At 31.3% G+C, this 21,984-nt stretch overlaps 4 protein-coding genes across 9 annotated transcripts; 1 reads left to right on the forward strand and 3 right to left on the reverse strand.

Moving 5' to 3' along the window:
* Positions 1-87: 87 nt before the first annotated feature.
* On the reverse strand, positions 88-1,558 carry Mrps11 (mitochondrial ribosomal protein S11). The gene is made up of 5 exons (XM_072006044.1): positions 1,050-1,558; positions 772-922; positions 618-707; positions 470-535; positions 88-293 (listed from the first exon to the last, which is right to left on the reverse strand). Exons 1-5 carry the CDS (start codon positions 1,286-1,288, stop codon positions 186-188), a joined length of 654 nt encoding a protein of 217 aa, XP_071862145.1. The 5' UTR covers positions 1,289-1,558; the 3' UTR covers positions 88-185.
* Positions 1,559-2,053: 495 nt separating this feature from the next.
* Emb (exportin-1 emb) lies at positions 2,054-10,689 on the reverse strand. 5 transcript variants are annotated; one of them, XM_072006018.1, is made up of 14 exons: positions 10,548-10,689; positions 9,254-9,487; positions 8,976-9,170; positions 8,555-8,905; positions 7,764-8,483; positions 7,448-7,682; positions 7,200-7,363; positions 6,934-7,068; positions 6,702-6,845; positions 6,482-6,628; positions 6,145-6,393; positions 5,809-6,061; positions 5,476-5,726; positions 2,054-5,365 (listed from the first exon to the last, which is right to left on the reverse strand). In XM_072006018.1, exons 2-14 carry the CDS (start codon positions 9,449-9,451, stop codon positions 5,219-5,221), a joined length of 3,189 nt encoding a protein of 1,062 aa, XP_071862119.1. In that variant the 5' UTR covers positions 9,452-9,487; positions 10,548-10,689; the 3' UTR covers positions 2,054-5,218. The 5 variants fall into 5 exon arrangements, with proteins under 5 accessions (XP_071862119.1, XP_071862118.1, XP_071862117.1 ...); XM_072006017.1 differs by having other exon boundaries at positions 9,254-9,483; positions 10,434-10,642; XM_072006016.1 differs by having other exon boundaries at positions 10,434-10,642.
* A 155-nt stretch (positions 10,690-10,844) lies between these two features.
* Rab3-gap (Rab3 GTPase activating protein) lies at positions 10,845-17,372 on the forward strand. Of its 2 annotated transcripts, XM_072006004.1 has the most exons (19): positions 10,845-11,310; positions 11,379-11,486; positions 11,620-11,701; positions 11,800-11,926; positions 12,035-12,236; positions 12,318-12,645; positions 12,848-13,291; positions 13,370-13,749; positions 13,848-14,213; positions 14,281-14,481; positions 14,562-14,943; positions 15,003-15,097; positions 15,172-15,423; positions 15,506-15,679; positions 15,760-15,941; positions 16,020-16,241; positions 16,322-16,612; positions 16,691-16,843; positions 16,931-17,372. In XM_072006004.1, the coding sequence occupies exons 1-19, from the start codon at positions 11,226-11,228 to the stop codon at positions 17,081-17,083; spliced, it is 4,227 nt and encodes a 1,408-aa protein (XP_071862105.1). In that variant the 5' UTR covers positions 10,845-11,225; the 3' UTR covers positions 17,084-17,372. The 2 variants fall into 2 exon arrangements, with proteins under 2 accessions (XP_071862105.1, XP_071862106.1); XM_072006005.1 differs by lacking the exon at positions 10,845-11,310 and having other exon boundaries at positions 11,790-11,926.
* Positions 16,932-21,767, reverse strand: LOC139988500 (acylphosphatase-2). The gene is made up of 3 exons (XM_072006043.1): positions 21,210-21,767; positions 20,515-20,641; positions 16,932-17,785 (listed from the first exon to the last, which is right to left on the reverse strand). Exons 1-3 carry the CDS (start codon positions 21,280-21,282, stop codon positions 17,671-17,673), a joined length of 315 nt encoding a protein of 104 aa, XP_071862144.1. The 5' UTR covers positions 21,283-21,767; the 3' UTR covers positions 16,932-17,670.
* Positions 21,768-21,984: the final 217 nt, after the last annotated feature.

Raw genomic sequence — 21,984 nt, forward strand, 5'->3', positions numbered from 1 at the left:
TGAAATTCGTCGCTTTATCTAGTCAATACTTGTATTACAATTATATCAGATAAGATATTATATATTATAATCAAACTGCCACGAGAGTATTGTAATTTAATAATATAATTAACACGTAATTATGTACAACATTTACATTTTAATACGAATTAATCTTCCAAATACATCATAATATATGTCATAAATTATATTCTTCTTTGTTTCCTTGGTCTTGGAGGGTTCCACGATACTCTAGTGTCGTCTGTGATAGAAGCAACTTGTAAGTTTGTTAGCTGAAGACCTTTTAGGGCACCCTGAATGGATGTAAAAATAATCATTGAAAGAATATACACGCAAAATGTTCAAAAGATTTGGGACAGGCCATTTTGCTTTTTTTGGAGGATACTGTACATTGTTAAAGGTTGACCTTACCTTTTTAAAACATTCTGTATATTTTGACAAAAAGATTTAATTTATGCATTTCACCTACCATTCTGCCGGGTCCAATTCCCTGTACTCTTAATCTGACTACTTTGATACCACTACTAAGAATACGCTATGAAAATATAAAGCACGTTAAAAGGACATAAAAAGTTACAAAAATTTGAGTAAACATAATATCAAGAAATTTTTCTTACCGTTCCAAATGTAACTGCAGCTTGTTGCGCCGCGATGTTAGTACCCTTCTTTGTATTTTTAAAACCTTCTATTCCAGCCGAATGTAACATCTTTCCCTTTCCTATAAAAATATCATTGATTACGATAGAATTATACAAATGATATCGATGAAACAATATTCCTATAATAAAACTTTCCTTTATAATCGGTAAGGGACATTATTGTGTTGTTAGGAGTTGACTTAATATTAATAATATGTAACTGATCGTATCTTATACCATCGAAAAGCTTATACGGTGTAGAAGTATCAGGAAATAACAAGTTTCTGAAATGGACATTTTGTAAACATTATATTAAACTGATATGCATAGCTATCTACAAGAAGATACAACATATTACGCAAAGCTATGATATAAATGTGGTGCTTATGCGGTATGAAATTAAATATTTACAATTCACTTGTACTAGTTATATCGGTTGTTTTTTCTCCTTCCATAATTACATGTTTCCCTCCATCATCAGATCTTACTTTTTTACTTCCAGCTCGAAATTCCCTCATAATATTTGAGGTTATGTGAACATCTCGAACATTAGTGAATTTCAAATACGATAATACCGTAAATTTCTCATTAGACAATATCGTACTTCTTGTTAAGGATCTTACTGCAAATTGCAAAGTGGACAGAATCATTTTTGTTTATGTATATACTCGCAATCCGAAACAAAACCAAACAATTGGCAAACTCTTCCTATCGGAGTAGTACATGCTATGCTACTGCTTACACTCTGTAGCTCGTTTCAACAAACTTAAAACTGAAATTATTTTAGAAAAACATTTATTCATATTTGGACATTAATTGAATATTTAACAAGAACAATTAATTCAACTGAATTTAATTGTTTTCAATGTAATCGATTCGTAAGAATTGATAAGCTCTTCAAAGTTACCAATAGAGCAATAAGATAAACAGGTTCGTTTTCTCTGACAGAGATAGCGCTTACATTAGGTTCGATGTATTTTAAGTAAAATAATATACAACTTTAATTTTGAATCCTACAGAAATGCTAAAAATGAAATTTGAAATTATTGAAATTCATATAGTCATTTGCTAATTGCTAAATATTTTTACATTTTCGATTACACCTGTTCCAAATTTATATCTTAAGACAAAATTTGAATTTTATAATTAGTAACTGTTATGAAATTATCTTAACTGATTACTGCTTAACTATTAAATACGATTGCTATAAAACTATATTACTATAACAAGCAAAATACCCAGACTGTCTAATTTTTATAAATTCAGTCGTAACATTTTCCTATACGCCTTCGACTAAATAACGGTTACTATTTCATATCTTTAAAAAGTAAGAAATCAATATTGAAAATCAATATTAGAGAAAAAATTTGTTAGCTATTCATATATCATAATCCTACCGGAAATATTAAGCATCGTTATAGTGGCATTCTTTATTTTATTAGTAAGTATTATTAAACTCTTTACATATTTTTGTCGTTATAATGAATAACTGATAGAACTCTTAACTTATGCATCCACTCATTCAAACACGCGTGATGGACCATTCCGTAATTACGTACTCAGTACTCACAACTATGTCACATGATCCTTGACAACTTATAAGATTAATGTCATCGTACAACAGCTTACAAAATTTAGTTTTAAATTCCTCTTCAGGTCAAATGAAATTCTAGAGAGAGAACAAGAGACTTGTCTTGCAATCCATTACTTTCTGATATAAAATTGTGTTATCTCTATACTGTAATGATAAACATAAGTTTTTTTTTTTTTTAAATTACTTCTATTTGTGGTGTATTAACACAAAAAGAAACATATCTTCTCAAACATTTCGAGCACTTAAAAAACCCTTATTACAGAATTCTTATATTTAAAACTTTGAATGATAAATTTGTATAGCACACACAATAAAACTTCATACTATATAGTTCTTACAATTGTCTAATTCATCCTTCAAATATTATTCACGAATTCTTAATTTTATTGTGACTAATTTAGAAAGATAACGAATTGTTCTTTTTGTTTATTCTTGTCTGAAATTACCTTTCTTAATCGACCGAATATTGTGATATATAACAGAAAAGATATATCATTTTTTCAACCTTAGCTGTACTTATTTACGTCGAAAATTACTTATACTGTAAAAACTTGTTAAATTTAGGATTCTCGTATAACAAACGAACAGTTTATAAAACATTGAGTTGCAGCTTTATTTTAGATACCATTATTACTTTGATATCTTACGACTTTTAAGCACTTTCCTTATTACACGTAATCTTATCACATACAACTATGTATGACTAAATACAATCTGTAACTTATTACATCTATCCATACAAATAATTTCTTTTGTGATAAATCTTTACAAGGTATATCACAAATTGTTTAAAAATGCCGTTAAACTTTTTTTGTTTGTTTCCTTGCAATACCGGTTGCAAATAAATACAGCCTACTAACAAAGGATGACATCAAGTGGCATTGATTTTCTTTCCCCGATCCTTCTGCTGGAGTAATAGTGGCTTATCTTGAGACCCGAGTCGCATAGTATCAAATGTAATGGCTTCAGGGTTCCAAGTAGAGCTACCGTTCGATTCATTCATATGATACAAATCGTTTACGTTTTTATTCAAATGCAGTAACGGTATATGTATTTATTATATTCTTGCCATGACGCTCTTTTATCATTTCCTCGCTCATTTCAGAGAAAAGCGCGGCATGAGCAGTAAATATATTCATAATGATCGTGTTATCCTCGACAAAAAACAATTTTGTAATAAAAATTTGAAATCGTATATCATAAGAAATAATTCTTAATTCGCGAACAGAATCAAACGTTTTACATACTCTTTTGTATCATATTCTCACATAAACGGTTTTTTCTATTTTTGTATTTTTTTTTTTTACGAAATTTATTTAGAATTTTTATCTACCTTCACAGTTTCTATAGGTCATGTACCAATTTTTACATTATTAGTTGTTACCATGCATTATGATTATTTATGATTTGTAAGACCAAGCACCTGTAGCATTTATTGTGGTGGAGGCAAGCTCGAACGCGTGTACGCGCGCGCGATACGAAAATTTCTCTCTTTTTTCCTCGAGAATTTTATTCGATCTTTTAATAAATTTAAAAATGATCATTTATCCCAATCGTTCACTACTACGATATGGTAACAATCGGTTATATTTGTAAGTAAATAATTCATTTCAAGAACTTTTCTTGGTGCAACATTATATGTATAAGAAAAATACTTTATATTATTCGTTATTTAAGTCTGAACAAAAATGTAATGTTTTCAATTTTATATAATACTATCAATAGTTAACATTTTTTTAAAGAAGTTGCATTTTAAAATTTGTTAATGTAACAGCCGTGAAGTAGAAGTAGACCCATAAATAAAATTTTGTATAAACAAAACATAAATGTTAGAAACCTTTCCCCCAGACAATGTTATTTAAACTACCTATAAACTATTTTCATTGCTAAAGTACTAGAACAAAAAAAAAAAAAAAAGAAAAGAAAAGTATTTATGTACTGAGAGAAAATTTTTAAATATACACATATGTGTATATACATACATACATATACACACACATATATATACATATATGTATATTTTTCATTTACTTATCATAGTTAAATACAACAAAAATTAATTAGTTTATCCAAAACTTATTTATCATTGAAGAGTAGGGAATATCAGAAAAGTGAAATTTAAACAAATGCTATATACGACATGTAGTTTTTAATTTACAAAATTTCTCTGTATGATTTGCAGATCATATATATTTATATACTATGAACCTATATATCTATATATGGTAATATTAATAGCATTATCATACAACTTTATGCAAACACACACATATACGTGTAACATCCTCTAAATTTGCTTAAACAATACTATTTCATGTATAATATGAATTAAACATCATATCTCGAATCCAGTTTAGTTTAGGAAATGATTTTACTTACATGTATACCTTAGAATATAGCGCACTCGCCAATATCAAATATAGCATGGTTGTTCCTTGTTATTATAAGATTATTTAATTCTGTTAAATGTTATCATATACTTAACATTAAAATTTATGTAATGATATCGATAAAAAACATATATAGAAATAAATGAAATTCTTTAATTCCTTTATATAGGACGTATTTTAACGTAAATCAAAATTTTAGCATACGCGTTATTACTGTATCAGTACCAAATAACACGTTTGGGAAACATCGTTATTAAAGAAATATTCGTTAAAACCACTGAATATCAATGTATAAATGTTATTTTATTCACTACATAAAATAGTATTGCTCAGCATGCATTCACCTGTTACTCATAACAGAAGTTTCAATTATTTTAAAATTGTATAACAGACAATCAGCGCGTTTCGGGCTTACCTCCTTTACAAGAATGTTATATTGTAAACTTGGCTTTAAAAAGTATATAATGTATATCCATCTTGATGGCAGCTGTGGTACATGTGGGAAACATCGCAGATCAAAGGATAGAATAGTCTGTGTAACAGAATGTTTCTTATTGAGATGTACAGAAAGCAGTTAACGAAGATGACTGGTAAATTCAGTCCTGCATCTCTTCTGGTATTTCGTGAGGATTAAGTATTCCTGGTACTGCCATTTGCTGTAACCTTTTTTCTTCTTGTGCCAATCTTAATGCAGTTTCTCTCTCTTCGAGATACAGATCTGAGTCGTCTTCTCCGGTGTATTCCTTTAGAAAACAATTTATTTATCTAATTATATATTTCTACTCAATTATTGTATGAATATAAACAAGCAATCATAAACAGGAAATATCACGCATAAAATAGCAACACTCACTCTAATTTCAACGAGGAAATCTCTAAGATGTTCTTTGAATGCTGGGATATCTTGATTAAGATTAAATAAACCTTGTACAGTTATTTTAATCTGATTATCAGTTAAATGTGGAAATGCTGTTTTAAGCAATCTTGCAACAAATTCTTGAACGTATAATGTGTTATCTGGTACAGGTCCCAATGGAACTTTGATTCGCCCAAGTTCAACCAATGAAAACATGTATGCCAGAATTGTAGCATGCATATTAAGGCCTAAATGATTATAACAAAAACGAAATTAATTATATCAAAATAAACTTTAATGATCATATTGGTATTGTTTGTATGTACATACCTGCTATGTGTGATGAATCTGTAACTACACTGAATATATGTTGCAGAATATCTGTAAAGTATGTCTGATAGAAGTTTTGAGCATCGGGAGCAGAAATTTCAATATTTTGTAAAAGTTGATACAATATTTGTAACCCTATATCTGCGACATTCCTCATTGTATGTTTGAATGCCCAGATTATAGAATCAAGTACAAGCTTAAATTGTGCTGGTGGAATTATAAGAAATGCAGAGAAACAAGAAACGTTCACTTCCTAAATTATAAAAATGTTCAAACTGTAATATTTAAATTACATAACAAAACGATTCGTGAGTAATGAATATTACATATAGTTACCTGTAAAAGTAAAAAGAAATTCGTTCTGTGTTCCGGAAATTCTTCAAAATCCTTATTTATCATTTCTAAAGTACATTCAAACACAGCATCAAATATTTTGGGTATTTCACTGGTAATGTAACATTCCAATTTATTTACGATAGTGGCTATAGCACTTAGCACCTCTGGTTCTCGAGCACAATGAACATTTGTTTTTTGATAATCCAATAAGACTGCATCCAATAAAGGTGGTAAAAAGCTATCTAAGACCTGATCATGATGTATACAATAAATTCAATTGTTTTGATGATACTAACAATCTTTAGAAGATATAACCATTAGATTAATAAAATTTTACCATTTGACGATCAGTTGTTCTGCTGACCCATTCTGAGATCAATTTTAGTGTTTCCTTCTTCACTACTCTCATACTTTTAATTAAAGATTGCTCCATTACTACCTCACCATTCAAAGCTATCGCTGCACTTATATTCTCACTCATAACCTGAAAAAGATGGTTAAACGCTAATATATATATATTTAAGTGTTCAATAAATTATTAAACAGTATTAATATACCTTATAAACGTTCAACATATCTAAATATATTCTTCCTAACTGTATCACGTATGGATGACCAAGTGCTTTACAAGCCCTTACATTTGTTTTCAAAATACTAGTAAGTTGTTTGATAGCTTCTTGATCTTTTAATACATCTACATTCTTAAATAAAATATTTTTTATTAAGTTAAGCAAGAATTGATTAGAAGAACATTAAGTTATAAAGTGTTTCTGATTTTTTAATACTTACTTTAGATGCTTGACTTATTATGTCATCCCACACTTGATTTGGTAAAAGCATATATCGTTCTATTAATTCTTCTTGCATTACTGTGTCTGTCTGTGCAAATATCATATACCCAACTGCTTCATAAAATGTATGTACCTATATTATAGCATGAACGTGTAAATAAAGAGAAAGTTGTATTCAATATACGTATCATCAATAAATATATTACAAATTTTTGCATGTAACATATATAACATAACTATTTCGTATGTTTTCGGTGATTTTACCTGCTGTGTTTGAAGATCACAAATGATACTACTAATAGTAGAAAGGATTTCTTCAATAAATGGTACCAATTCTCCTGTTTGCGGTGTAACGAAATGTCGCCTACATTTCAATGCTATTTTTATAAATGTATCACAGGCCATATCTTGTACACCATCATGAGTTTCTGTAAGAATATTTAAATTACTTAATATATTTTTGCATTGAATCTATAATGTTGTGGAATCGTTATACGATGTAGTATCCTTACCATGCATAAATTCAAATAGTTTATTTACAACAGTCTTTAAAAATTTCCAATGCGCTCTGAGAAATCTTGGATATTGCCCAACTACATACATAATATTACTAGCAATAATAGCTTTATTATCTTTCCCTTTCTTTTGCTCACAAAGACCAAGAAGATCTTTGATAACAGTTACCAAAAATCGTTTTTCATCCTCTTCATGCATTGCACCAGAAATGCTGCCTATTGCCCAGCATAACTAATAAAAAAATTGAAACTGTTAGTATACCTTGGTATTTTTATTATAAATGCTATAATAACATCTTAAACATATGTTTACCGCATTGAGATTTTTCCAAGACCATTCTGTTCCATTTACTTGGTTTTGTAGCTTCTCTGTCATTATTCTTTCAGTATCCATATAGTCAAGATGAGTAAGATACACAAGAGTTTCTCTCATATTTTTATATAAATTAATAGAATCAGTGTCTTTCATAAATTCTCTAACAACTTCCCCATTCTCATTTTCTACAACAAGAACTTCTTCTGGTTTAGCCATTCTGCTGATCATGATATATCGTACTTTAGTTAAAACCGGGCAATAGAATAATCTCCTAGATGGGAGAGTCATATTTTTAACCATAAATAACGGCGTTGGGGGAGCAAAAGGATTTGCTCTATATAAATCCATTGCTAGTGCATTCCAATATTCCAAACAGATCTTAAATATTTCAACTTCTTCAACCTCAGAAATTAAAACAAGGTAGTGCAATGCTTTGAGTAGTAATTCATTTAATTGCTTTTTTTCTATAAATTGCCCATGTTCTTTTAGGTATGTGCAAAGGAATATAGCTAAATTCTGAATGAAATTTTGTTCTTGATCTCCACCAGCTGCATATGCTTCGCGTATATTTGTATCAAGGGGTAGAATCTGTTCTAACTGTCGCATTACATTAACAAACAACATTACGAATACGTCGTCATAAGTTGTTACTGTAACACCAGCGATTTCAGTCAAGCATTTCAATGTTATGTTTCTGAATATTGGTACATTTAAGAACTGTGAAGAAAATAATAAAAATACTATAATATTAAATAACAAAAATTAATAGAAAAATATGTTATATTTACCTTGAATACTAAAGTACTGATTAATTTTGTTTCAAAAATATATCCCAAAGGAATCCAATTTAAAAACCTTAAAAGAGTTTCTAATGTAACTGCCACCAATTGGACATTCTGAGAATTATCCAATACAAACTGACAGAGATGAAAAATATGTGAGAATTCACTACACATTGTATCTTTCAAATGTTTTGCTTTTGTTTGTGTCATTTGTCCACTAGAAAAGTCAAATACTTCTTCCGATAATAATTTTAAAATTGCCATATTGTTTTGACAAAGACTTTCATTTGTTTTACTTGCTCCAACAATGTCACCAATGAAGGATTCCCAATTTTTTGGCCATTCACGTTTTAAAACCTGTAATAAATGTGATTTATTAAAATGAAATTTAAATAGTTTCTATATTCTTGTAACTTTAATTACTTACCTGAACTAAAATCATATTAAGTTTATTAAGATAAACTTTTGAAGCCTCCATTGTTTCTGGATCACTACTTGTCTTTATGATAAGACCTACAATATATTTTTTTATACCCTCGCACTGATTTCGTGGTAATACTTTCCATCGTGTCTTTATAACTTGTTCCAATATTTGTAGAGCATAATACTTTGTTTGTTGGTTCTGTACACATATAATTATACATAAATTAAATAACTTTCTACATATTTTTAAGAAATATTAGCTTTAATTAAAGAAATCCTTGCCTGTGAATATTCTAGAATAGTATCTACACGGGTCCATGCGTTTGGATGTTCTTTAAGTGTAGTTAATACTTCTTGTGCAACTCTTTGTTGCTCACCTATCCCAGTGTACATACAACCTACTATGTTATCAAGAAGTGTTATATCTAGCTTTTGATTGAAATCCAAAAGCTTAGATGCCTGTTCTGCTAGCGTTGCCATTATTTACTGTAATTATCCAATTTTCATACACTCTATCTGAAAATAATTAAATTTGATATATTTATTTGACTCATTAAAACTAGATATATACCGCATCAATAAAACACAAATATTACAAGACATCACGTTTCCAAAAAGGGGCTATTCCACAAATTAATGAATAGTTAAAGAAGCATAACTTAGTACAAAGTAAAAAAATAATTTTAGTATTAAGTTTAAAAGTATACTTAGCAACATAAACAATATTAACATTTACTGTTAATAGACAATGTACATCAAAAGACAGTGTGTTTCTTTCTTTAATATTTAATTATTTTTAACAAAATGCTTGTCATATGTTGTTACAATTTTACAAGCAGGAGTATTAGAATCCTATAGAAGATTGTATTATTAAGTACAATTGTTCTGCTTCTATGTGAAAACCAGTTATTTCTATTTATAAACAAGTCAAGTATATTGAAAGAATAGAACGTAATGTAAATAACGAAACTAAACAGAAGCAATAATAAAAAGGAAATCATTGTTAACGTGTAGCGAGGGAGGTCACCGCACTGCGACCGCTCGACCTAACCTACATTTGACAATCGCAAATAAGGTTATGTGAAAATTTATTGTGCGTAATGTTTGAAAATTTAGTGTAAAATGTATTTCATTTAATATATTCAATCAAGCGGAAATAAATGGTGACAGAGGTGTAAAATATTAATAGCAGATCATAGGAATTTGTAGATTTTTGTTATCCGGGTGCACTTTACTCATTGCGTCGTTGTTCAACGAATAAAGTTATCGTAAACGACGTTTGCACATACCGTATCAACTCCCACACATAGATTCTCAATTCGTAGGTAAAAAACACACGTTTCACACGAGTAATCACAATCTCTCGCAGTAAATCACAATCAGAAAAAGGCCAAACACACAACCGCTGATTCCCGCGCGCGACCAATTTCGTTCCTCGTTTCACAGACTCGCTGTTCCTCACCGTCTCTTTCTCTCTCTATCTTTCGCACGTTCTCTCGCTCGTCACTACTGCCTCTGCTCCGTTTGCGACGATCGCCAGTGAAGAGAGCTCCACTCATAAATGTACAATACCCACCGAGGCCGTTCTTCGTCGTAACTTTGTTTCTTAAATCTCATACAGAATTTCTTCGTTTTCCCCCCACATTCAATGAGAAATGTGTAAAATGGCAGCTTTACGTTGTCCTTAAATCCAACCTACAGATTTTCGAAAATAATAACAAAATGGCTGAACACGTTACGCGGACCATTGCGGAGAAACGAACATTTTCATTGGTCCCAACGATCTGTTTTGTCCAATCAGAAAAACTCTAGCGACTGTTTCTAAACGTCACAAATTACGTCACGTGATGTCATGCAACACGTGTTCTCCATTTTGACTTAAAATTTGGTATGAATAATGTTTCATATGAATGGTTAATGCGCATCTACATTTTGCTTCTTAGCTAAAGTTGTCAATACATGTTGACGTTTATGTATTTTCAATTTTTTGATATTCATAACGCATTATTAATGCAATAAGAACGGTGACATTTTATTGAATGTTTATTTACCACGAAATGTGAAGTCTTAGATGAAGAATCTCTGCGATTACTATCCTATTCACAAGCATATGACAGTTTGTGGTTTATTATCTTATTGTGAAGTGTCTCTTTCAAAATTTCAATATTCTAATCACCTGAGTAGCATTTGTAATATTAGAGTGATCAAAGTTTGAAATTATTCAAAACAAGCATATTAATGTAATTGATTAGATATGTCTTGTCAAATAAAGGGAATTGCAAATCTAACCAATACAAGCAATATTAAAGAATTACTTTTTGGAGATTCTATTAGAAGACGTGAGTTATTGTATTCTTTTGTTTTGTCTCCTAAAGGAATGGTAAATGTCAGTGTCAACATTTTTTAGATGACATTCCACAAGATGAATTACCACTACAAGACTGTTTTATATCATTATCATCAACTGGAGATGTTCTTGCTATGGCAAATAATACAAAGATGATTATATTAATTTGTACGTCTCATATTATTGAATTTTAAATAGTATATTTCTACTATGTAATATATACATAACTTGTTTAATAATGACAGTATATTGAACCTAGAATATTTAATTATTTATAATTAATATAATAATTTAATATTAGCAAGGTGGGATTCATTAGAACCAGATGAGGCAAAAAATAAATTTCATATGATATGGTATGGTGAAGTTGCAAAAAAAGATAAGTAAGTCTTTGTTATAATAATGTTATGTTAATTTTTATATCTTTTTAATATGATAAATTTCTTTGAAAATATGTCCATATATTGAAAGTGTTTTTTAGTGAATGGATAACATCCATAATCTGTTTACCATTATTGTCATTGGGAAAAGCTAGCAGCGGCACTAATCCAGATTGGACATGTATTATAGTTGGTTTTAATACTGGTTTTATCAAGTTTTACACAGAAGTAAGTCAAGTTTAACTACATGTGTGATAATCATTCAGAAAATGTAATCCTTACAGTTAGACTAAATTATAATAGAGATAAATATAAAGTTATTTATTTTTTATTTAGACAGGTGCATTATTATTTGGAGAACAATTGCATAATGAACCAGTTGTAGGATTAAAATGTCAATCTTTTCGTTCACCTAAACACGTAGGTGATATTGGTTTGGCTGAAGAAGTTCATGTGACATATAATAGCGTTGTGTGTGTCTTGCAAGGTTTTCCCTTGTTTTCCACATTAAGAGCATGTAGAAATTATTTAGCTAGAGGTATAGAAATTAAAATTATGCTATTATTCTATTGAAATTTAATATTTATAATAATACGTTTTTTTTTTTTTTTACTTAAAGTTCAAGCAAACTGTGATGACTTACCACCTATTACAAATTTATCATATAAGAAATGGGGTTATAAAAGCCAAGATATTGTAAATGATTCAGAAGTAATTGGTACTACTTCTGTAAATAGCTTTGATCATCTAATGACAGCTTCAATTTGTGGTGGATATAACGCATCTTATAGATCTAGTGCACCACAGCATAATTTAGTTCTTGTAACTGGTAAACGTCCATTTGTTGGTTTTCATTATGCCTTAGAAGGTGGTTCAGCTCCAGTTCTATCAGATGTTGCAATAGCAATGGCCAGCAAACTAGCAAATGCTATTGGAACTGCTGTTCCGTAAGTGTTGCATAATAAATTCATGTTATGCATTTATTGTCAAAAGGATATATCATCTGCAAAAAGAGATATAGTTAAACTACATTAATTGAATGTCACATACAATGTTTTAATAATTGAAATTTTAATTGTTAACCATGTCATTATAGATAGAGAGAGTTTTGCAATTATATATCATTTCTTTACTATTCTTTCTGTTTAGTTGGCTTCCTCTCAATTGGGGAAATTCAAAACATCAGGCATCGCTCGAAGCATCAAAAACTAGTACTCATGAACCAGTTGAACCAATGACTTGTAGGTTTGGCTTAAGTGATGTTATGAGAGAGGGTTATTCGATAATATCCAGTCCAAATAAAGCACTGTCAGTAATATTAGATGCAATGGGCAGAGTATTATTAGTAGATAACAGATATTGCATAGCTACAAGAATGTGGAAAGGTTATAGAGATGCACAATGTGGTTGGATTGAAGTGGAGGAAGAAAAACATTCTGGAATGCACAAAGCATTTACTAAGTTTAAACAGACTCCGCAATTACGTTCTGCTTTCTTTTTAGTTATTTATGCTCCAAAGAAAGGTGTAATAGACATATGGAGTACTCAACAAGGTCCTAAAATTACTACATTTACTGCTAGTAAACATGGACGGTGAGTAACTTTCTTTCTTAGACATTTCTATTGGCGACTGATGTAAAATTATTGGTTTAAGTGAGTGTTATTGTATAGATTACTTTATATCAATTATGGTCTTCTTGGTGTAAATGATAATGTACATCTATCAAAAAATAAACCACAATATTCGTGTGTATTTATGGATCCACTTGGAGGTCTGAAGGAAATTACAGTACCATTTCATTTTGCTCTTAATAGTAAAAATGGGAAGAGAGCGCGTGATATACATATACTTAAAAAATTGAAAACATTTTTACGAGAAGAAGACTTTGAACGTGAGAAATTAATATCAGAAATTGAGAGTGTATGTTCAGATTTGAAGAGTAATGAAATAAAAGTACAAACATTGGAAATGTTAATGTCAAATAAAAATATTATTCCCGATGCTTTACTCGCAGCTACAAATTGTTTTATCAAAAAACTAGATGAATATGGTACGTACATATTTATTATTAATACATAGTTCTATATAAGGTTTTATTCCGCCAAACTGTTATTTGAAATAATAAACACAATAAGTTTTATATTACAGAAAAAGAAGAAATGGAACCTACGACAAAAACACTTTATTTATTAACAACACAGTTACAGCAAATAATTAACTTTTATAAGCATATTAAATCTCAGTATGATACACCAGAGTATAATGTTTCTATAGATGATAATAATACGAGTTTACCTTTGACTTTGTTAACTACTGAAAAAGAAGTGCACAGAATTTTTGAATTGTTTAATAAAGTAAATAGTTACACGTGTTCAGATTCTAACACAGAATGTAGAGTAAAATTTAAAGAGGATGGAAGAATATTTTTAGATTTTTTATCTTGTTTCGAGTTTGGAACATCAGGATTTATAGATATTAAAAAAGATATAAAACCAGAAAAAGAACATCAGATTTGTAAGTATTTTAGTATATAATTTTAGGAATATATATTTTATTATTAATAATTAGGCTTTTTCTTTAGCTCAATTAATGTATAAAGGCTGCGTATATTCTTACGATAGAATTGAGACATGGAAAGAAGTCGCTAAGAGTAGTAACATTCAACCATTTGTTTTCATGAAATTTGCTTTAGTATACTGGCTCAATAAGAAACGGGACGTATCTTTAGAACTAGAGCTAAAACAATTTACGCAGCTCTTAAATGCTATTTGCTCAATAGCCAGTAAGTTCGGAGAATATATATCGTTAATAAGTCTAAATTCATGTTGTTATAAAATAAAGCTTATTTCTATACCTATATAGGTGTTAAAGAGATATGTGCAGAATATAATGAAATATCTTTGTGGTGGAAAAAGGTTCGTAATATTCTTTTGGATTCAACAAATCCATTTAATGCACTGACTGCTGCTTTGATGTGCAGAGCTGTTGCAATGTCTGTAGAAAAGTATAGAGAAAAGTGCAATAACAAAACTGAGGATAATAATGTTCAAGAAGAAAAAGGTATCAAAAATGAGAATGATTTGAAAGAGATAAAGCAGCATCAAGATTCTGTTAACAATTTAAAATCAGACGATGAAGCGTATAACTTGACAAATGAATGGGAAGATATTACTAAAGATACTTGTCAATTTACGTTGCTTATTGGAAATCTTGAGGATATTGCGATTTTAGATGCTATTGTAAGGTAATTAGTAATGAAATTTGTTTTTAAGTATCACAATGCTTATAAGATTTTAATTTCAGCCAAGAACCTCTATCAGATACTACAACGCAATTTTTTGCACTACCATTTGTAAAATTTGATATATCTTTAGGATCTGTTCTCTCAAAAGGGAAAGGTATTGTACCGTTGTAGTTACATGTTATAGTATCGTCAAAGAACGTATTTTTTATCTTATATCATTATAATTAGGTTCTGTATCGGAGATAGTTGCAAAATGGATTACTTCTACGGGTATTGATCCTTCTCAATTAGTAGATACAACAGATACGGAATTCGATCACACACGTTCAACAAATGATTCTTTAGAAGTACTGAATTCTTCAGACGAAGTTTGTAACGTCGATGATGTTTCACAACCTAATGTAGAAAAGCCTCTTTCAGAGTCTCTTGATACAGAAAGTGAAGAGAAAGATATTACAAATGCTAATAAATGTATTTTAGGTAAAGAAAAATAGCATCTTTGTATTAACATTTCTTAATGGTCTTTTGGATTGTATTATGTATTTTTCTTTTCGATTTTCAGAAAGAATTAAATTATTAAAAGGTCATTTTCCATACAGTTTGACAACTAGTGTTCTGCTAGCTAATATCTGTTGGGAATTTGCTATGTCGTGGAATAAAGATATTTCGCAATTGAAGTCGCTCGAAGCTGCATTATGTGTTTTACGACAAATACCAATGAAACGTATGAGGCATGGTGAGAGAGGATTCTGGAAATTATTCGTTTTATATATTATACGTTTTTGTTATTTTGTAAGTAAATTACTTCTTTGTTAGGTGTTTGTTGCTTATTATGGTCAGTTCATATAAAAAAACGAATGGAAGCAGTTGCAAAATTAATTAATAAGCTTGGAAAACTGCCAAAAGAGAGATTATGTATGCAGGAAATCGGTTTATCTGATGCTCAAGCAGTTATATTTCTACAAGATTGTGTCACATTTTTAGAAATATTCATCGATGTAAGTTTTTGATAGATCAATGCTTTGTATAATAGAAAGTTAACTAAAGCGATATAAATATATTTTATGTCATATTAGTCTGAAATGCTCGAAGTAGGACAGAATATTGTAATTAAATCGGAAGAACTATGGGAAGTATGCACTTCCGGCCCACAACCCTTTGCTGCATTAGCTATTTCTCAAGCACCTGCTTGGTACGATCTAATCATGTTACATCTACAATTAGCTAATGTCTTACATATGATAGCGCATTTTAATTTGAAAGTTCTAAAACCATTAAATAATTTGTTTGATTCTGTGGTGAGTAAATCAAAAGTATTGTTTATGAAATTTACATCTATATTTATAATTCTTATTCACGCTGAATTCTAAATATATAGGTACAGCCATACTTCTTTCAATCAATGGCAGACAAAGTAATGCTAACATGGTACAGAGACGATAAAAGAGATAATTTAAGAACCACATTTTTATGCCGAATAATTAATGCATCGATGGATTTTATCCATCAAGAAACAACAGATGGTAAAATGAGTAGTTCGATGCAAGCTATTCAATGGATGAATAAATGTCATACGTTAGCATCTATTTGGAAAATAAGTAACGATGAACTAAGGATACATCAAGTTTGTCAATTATATGTGATTGGTCTTGACCGACTAGCAGAGGAAGTAGGTATAAGCGGAATTACAATTTAATATATTCAATAGCATACTACAGAATAGAAAACATTTGTCATTTTGAGATAGGTTGTTACAGCTGTAAACGATGTTGAGAAATTAGCAGAAGATCTTTTACCGATTGCTGGAAGAAGATTGATGGCATATCTTTCAAAATCACCTGATCTTTTAGAGGAAGTTTCTCGTATAAGTCCAGCTCTTACTAAATACTTGGAAAGTCTTGTGAGTTCTACGTACCATAAAATTTATTTCGAACATTTTATTCCTAATAAATTTTAATATTAGTACAAATGAGATTACTATTTTTAGGATGTGCCGGACGTAATTTACACGAATTGTTCGAACGATGACACTATCGAATTGATACGACGAGTCTCAAGACATTTGCCCGAAACACACTCTAATTATCATCTTGCGCAATTAATGTTAGATGCGGTGTTTATTTACGAGGGAACGACATGATACTCAGATACTTAAGTAAAATTAAGATATTTAAGTAAATTAATTTGTTGTAGGGAATGAGTATAATAAATTTATCTGTGCTTTCTGTTTTTAATCCGTTGTATTGAATTTGATGTTTTAAGTAAATATAAAATATATTTGACATGTATCATTAACATCCCGTTACATCAGAGGTGCTTGAAACATTGAGATATAACACAGAGATATTTGACCACAACGAACTGTGACATAAATATGCATGTATGTTTATATGTCACATATAATGAATTAAAGAACAAATATTCTATAACTCTATGTATTTTTATTTAATTTGTTTTTCGTTAAAAATAACTGGATATTTAATTATTTCGAATGATACATCTTACAATTATTAAAATATCTTGTAATTTATATACACTAATGTTGCGTAGCTTTTTTCTATGAACAATTTCAGTACTTTGAACTATATGTTTTCATAAAGAATCATTTAATTATTTAAGCTTTTTAATTGTTCAAAATATACCGGTGCTTGTTACTTTTCGTGCCTTTAAGTACATTTTTCCGATTTAACTTCCAAAGAAACGTGACATTGAAAAGAAACAGTTTAATTAAAAACGTATTGCAAATCCCTTGTATTGTAGCCTACTAATGCCTTCCCAATTTGTAAATTCACAGCGATCAATCTGACTACCTGGACTTCCAACATTCGTTAGCCATTGTGACCTGAAATAAGAAAACTGATTATTAGTAGGAAAACGGTTTATCATGTATTTACATAATTTCTGATACAATTAGAAACTATTGTTTAAATTACTAATAAGGAGATTTATGTAATTTCTTCTCTTAACATTTGCAATCTGACAATTCTGGCTGCAACTTATTTACAAACAGGTGACAGATATCCGATTGTATTTCCGCTTGACATTTTCGTTTTTATTGTCTATTATTAGTTTTATGATGTTTGCGTATTTTATGATGATATTACGATTTTATCGCTATGCAATTCTTCTCGTCAAAGGAGAAGAGAAAAGCGAGTCTCGCTCTACTATTTTCGAGACAAAAGTTTATGTGAAAATTAAATTTTTTAATTAAAAACGTTAAATTGAATTAAGTTTACGACAACTGAATTTAACTTCTATATTTATCGTACAAAGTATTTAAGAAATATCAGTGTACGCAAGCTTAGATTAATCATTAATAAAGCCGTTAATATCGTCCGTTCTCTACACGCGTTGAAATCACTACAGTGTTCATTTCCGCGTCTGTTTCATAGAATGTTGAATTTGCAAAATTTCATCAAGCTATTTTAGGTCGACAAAATAGTAGAGCAAATTTCTTATAAATGATGTCTGTCAAATTAACGATCGCGTAAAATTGATTAGTAAATTAATTGTCGAATAGGAGGGAATTAAATGTGCAAATTGTATACGCAACTATCTTCGATAGTGACGAGTACAGTTTCGCACACTTCGCAATTATAATTAGCGGCTAATCAGACCGAGTTCAGATATTTTAAGCGGCTCTATCGAAGTAGGATCTTTAAAGTCGATCAGCTGTCCCGTGACAACAACAGTGACGAGCCATTGGCGCATTGACGATCCGATTTATCATCGATATTCTGAATTCAGCATTTCGTTTGTGAAACATTTACAAAGATTTAGACGAATTCTCGAACTGAACAAAAATTTGTTTCATTAAAAAAAAAAAAAACAGCTTTATGTTTTTGTTTTCGATTAAAATACGAGCGCACGACGATGTCAATTCAGTGAGATTTTATTACTCGAATCGATTTTCTTTTCCTTCTTGGCAAAAGAATTTCCCTATTATATAAATAACATTTGCGGCATACGAAGATAACGACAAACGAAGAAACAACGTATTTGAAACGAAGTTGCTGGACGAATTCCTTCTGGGGAGAAGCCAGAAATCAATGTTTCGTCCTCGACCGAGCTATTTTCTTTGACTTCAGGTTCACGAGCAGCGGAAATTCGACCGCGAAATCAGTCTCATGACATGTCTCTTAAAGTATATAAGTGCTTCGTGTCTACGTTCAAGTTTATATTTATTCGTACGACAACGGCAATGTTGTTCGTCCAAGAGAAATAATTTATCTTTCTAGTATCTAGTTCCTTCTCTCTCTCTCTACGCAATTGGCAAAATATATGGATCAGTAGGTCTGGCTCACTTCTCTAAATAACGATTACATCCTTCTCATCTTATTCTTTCTCTGGCGTTCCTTACGAAGAATTCGTTGCTCTTCTTTTATATCCTTATTAAGATGAACGATATCATCGCTGATATAACTTCTCGTTGGTCATCGTTGGTCTAATTTGTAAGTGAATTGCAAGTATCATTCAGTTATGATCGTTTCGGTGAAATCAACAGAATCAAACGATTAATACGTCCAATTTTGAGTGTTCTGAGAGAACATACTTCGCATCTGAGTCAGCATGTACTTTTACGGTATGTGCGTGATATCGAATTGAACGTGGGATGTCAATTAAAAATCCCCAAAGTTTGATCAAATAGCTTGCAGAATAATTCATGTATCTTTGCCTCGTGTTTTCCATATAACGAAAATATATTATTTGCCGAAGAATCTAACGCGATAGAAGCGGTTGGTTGACAATAGTCGGAAACCAGAGCGATTCGGCGATAACTCGCGAAGGAAAGAGACAACGACGCGGTCCGCGCTATTATTTCATTAGATCATTATTAAAGTCAGGCCCAACTACCTAATGACCGTTACTCGGCAATTTGCGGCTAAGGTCACGCGATTTTACGGGAGCACTGAATTCGTGAGCTTACGTTAGCGCGCGTGTGTCATCAATTCGCGGAACGAAGGAGAAGACGAAAGGAAGGTGAAAGGAAGAAAAAGACGAAAGAAAGGAAGATCGAGAGTTCGTATTCCTCTACACCTGATGCACAAAACGTTCTACGGAAGGAAGTTTAATCCAAACACTCACGAATTTCTTTCCATGTTTACCCCATGTCTTTCCATATAATTTCATTCTTTCGAAAATTTAAACTTTAAACTTGCGATTTAAATTGAACGTATGATATTATAACGAAGCTTTTGCATAACATTCGATTGTCATTATTCGTTCGTAACTGCAACTATTTAAACAAAAAAATACTAAAGATTCATTATTTCGAATAACAAGCATATCTGGGTTAATTCGATGAATTTATTCAGTCGTTCGAACGAACAAACGAACAAACGAGAGGAACGAAGCTCGGTTTTCCCTTCTTTCTACTTGTTTTCTTTCCGAGCGCAACGAAGAAAGCTAAGAGGGGGAATATGTTCTCTGCAAATTTGCCTTATTTTATCTCTCTTTCTTGATAATCAGAGGAACAGATAAATTCGAACAAAAATGAACTTTCACATTGTTTACCGATCGGCGCCACCGACGGTTTGTGCAAAAGCTTCGTGACAAGGAATCGCAACTTACATCTGATCGATGAGCGCACGTGGTCCCTGCATTTTTCCGAGTATCGTGCCGGACTTGGTGTTCTTCACCCAGCCGCAAATCCCCAGTTGCTGACATATGTCCCTCACGTACTTTGGGAAATAGACACCTGACGAAAAGTACGCACAGTTTAAATTATGTAACACGATGCGAAAGAAAGAAAATACAAAAAACAGATTCCATTATTTTTAGCTCTATTATACCGTCGACCCACTAATGTTCCTCATTTGCCGATGTCTCATCGACAATTATTCAATTGAAACCGAATTAGGCAGTGACAAGTCAAATTTTACAAGAATCTAGATATAACCTTGAACTTCCTTAAGAATATTAACAGCAAAGTAATGAACAAAATTGTCACCGTTCGAAGCAACAGAGATCTTTCGGATTCGTTTGTTAGTCGTCTCATTGAACCGAAGAGTACGAAGAAAATTCACGAATTTTCTCTCCTCTCCATATTAATTATCCATTGTTCCAGCGTCTGCTGTCTTACAATTGACATATCACTGCGTCCAACGCACATTTCTTTCGACCTTGACGTTCTATTCGTCGCAAGCCGTGGTCCCCGTAATCGTAGTAAAACAACGCGAGAAATATTCGACGAAAGTTTGGTTTTAAATGAAACAACATTAACCGAATACTCGTCGACCTGCTGGCCAATAAAACTACACTCTTACCCTGCACTTTGCCAAAGACCTCGAATTCAACGGAAAGTAAAGGTTCGTTGCAGAGAGGGTCGTCCGCTGCCATTTTACCAGGCGAAGGGGAAAAGTCGGGTCACCTTAGCTCCACTTCTTCGATTTGTGAAAATTCGAAACGTTCCCGGTACGCGATCAGCATACAGAAGACGCTCGTTGCTTGGCGAAGATTTCTTTTCGTTCTCTTTGACGGGCACTCTCTTCACCTTTCGCTGTGATACGACCTACCGACTGATTCTGATCATTGCACCACGGCGTCGCGACGCCTCAAATAGACTCCCCACCCTGTCGAGTAGAATCCAATTGCGATCGATCGAAAATCGATCAACCACGACCACTGATCATTGTTGTTACCGATGTGTATCGTCCTTCGACCGTCCACATCTTTTCTCGGGGACCCTTTTCTATATTTTTAATCGCCCTTCGCGTATTTTCTTTTTTAGTCGCTCATTCATAGTAGTACGCATAGTCTTCTTGGCAGATCGGCTCACGACTTGCTGGCGTTGTGATTTCATTTGAAAACGATTGAAAGAGGTGGAATTGTTCTATCACTTTTTCTCGTTACGATCAGTGTATCGTTATTTACCATTATTTATCAATAAAAATTTGTATTTCTCTCTGTATATGTGGTACCGCAATTAATTATATAGTATGGGTAAAGTAAGCGTCGTAAAAGTGTCTTCAGTTTAAAGGATACCATAACGGATGGGTCAAAGTCTGTTATAATAATGATATAAATAATATAAAGCCGAAG

The sequence above is a fragment of the Bombus fervidus genome, chromosome 6 (assembly GCF_041682495.2).
Source record: "Bombus fervidus isolate BK054 chromosome 6, iyBomFerv1, whole genome shotgun sequence".
Classification (NCBI taxonomy): Eukaryota; Metazoa; Arthropoda; class Insecta; order Hymenoptera; family Apidae; genus Bombus; species Bombus fervidus.

Excerpts from the sequence above, each read along its gene's own strand:
- Rab3-gap (XM_072006004.1), top strand. The coding sequence starts at position 11,226 with ATGTCTTGTCAAATAAAGGGAATTGCAAATCTAACCAATACAAGCAAT. Across the intron at positions 12,237-12,317 it reads TAGAAATTATTTAGCTAGAG|TTCAAGCAAACTGTGATGAC; the intron begins GTATAGAAATTA and ends TTTTACTTAAAG. Across the intron at positions 16,844-16,930 it reads CTAAATACTTGGAAAGTCTT|GATGTGCCGGACGTAATTTA; the intron begins GTGAGTTCTACG and ends TACTATTTTTAG.
- Emb (XM_072006018.1), bottom strand. The coding sequence starts at position 9,451 with ATGGCAACGCTAGCAGAACAGGCATCTAAGCTTTTGGATTTCAATCAA. Across the intron at positions 7,364-7,447 it reads ACTATTTGAATTTATGCATG|AAACTCATGATGGTGTACAA; the intron begins GTAAGGATACTA and ends ATATTCTTACAG. Across the intron at positions 5,727-5,808 it reads AGATTCATCACACATAGCAG|GCCTTAATATGCATGCTACA; the intron begins GTATGTACATAC and ends ATAATCATTTAG.
- LOC139988500 (XM_072006043.1), bottom strand. The coding sequence starts at position 21,282 with ATGGCAGCGGACGACCCTCTCTGCAACGAACCTTTACTTTCCGTTGAA. Across the intron at positions 20,642-21,209 it reads GGTCTTTGGCAAAGTGCAGG|GTGTCTATTTCCCAAAGTAC; the intron begins GTAAGAGTGTAG and ends ACTTTTCGTCAG. Across the intron at positions 17,786-20,514 it reads CGTGCGCTCATCGATCAGAT|GTCACAATGGCTAACGAATG; the intron begins GTAAGTTGCGAT and ends TTCTTATTTCAG.
- Mrps11 (XM_072006044.1), bottom strand. The coding sequence starts at position 1,288 with ATGATTCTGTCCACTTTGCAATTTGCAGTAAGATCCTTAACAAGAAGT. Across the intron at positions 923-1,049 it reads ATAACTAGTACAAGTGAATT|AAACTTGTTATTTCCTGATA; the intron begins GTAAATATTTAA and ends TGTCCATTTCAG. Across the intron at positions 536-617 it reads CTGCAGTTACATTTGGAACG|CGTATTCTTAGTAGTGGTAT; the intron begins GTAAGAAAAATT and ends ATATTTTCATAG.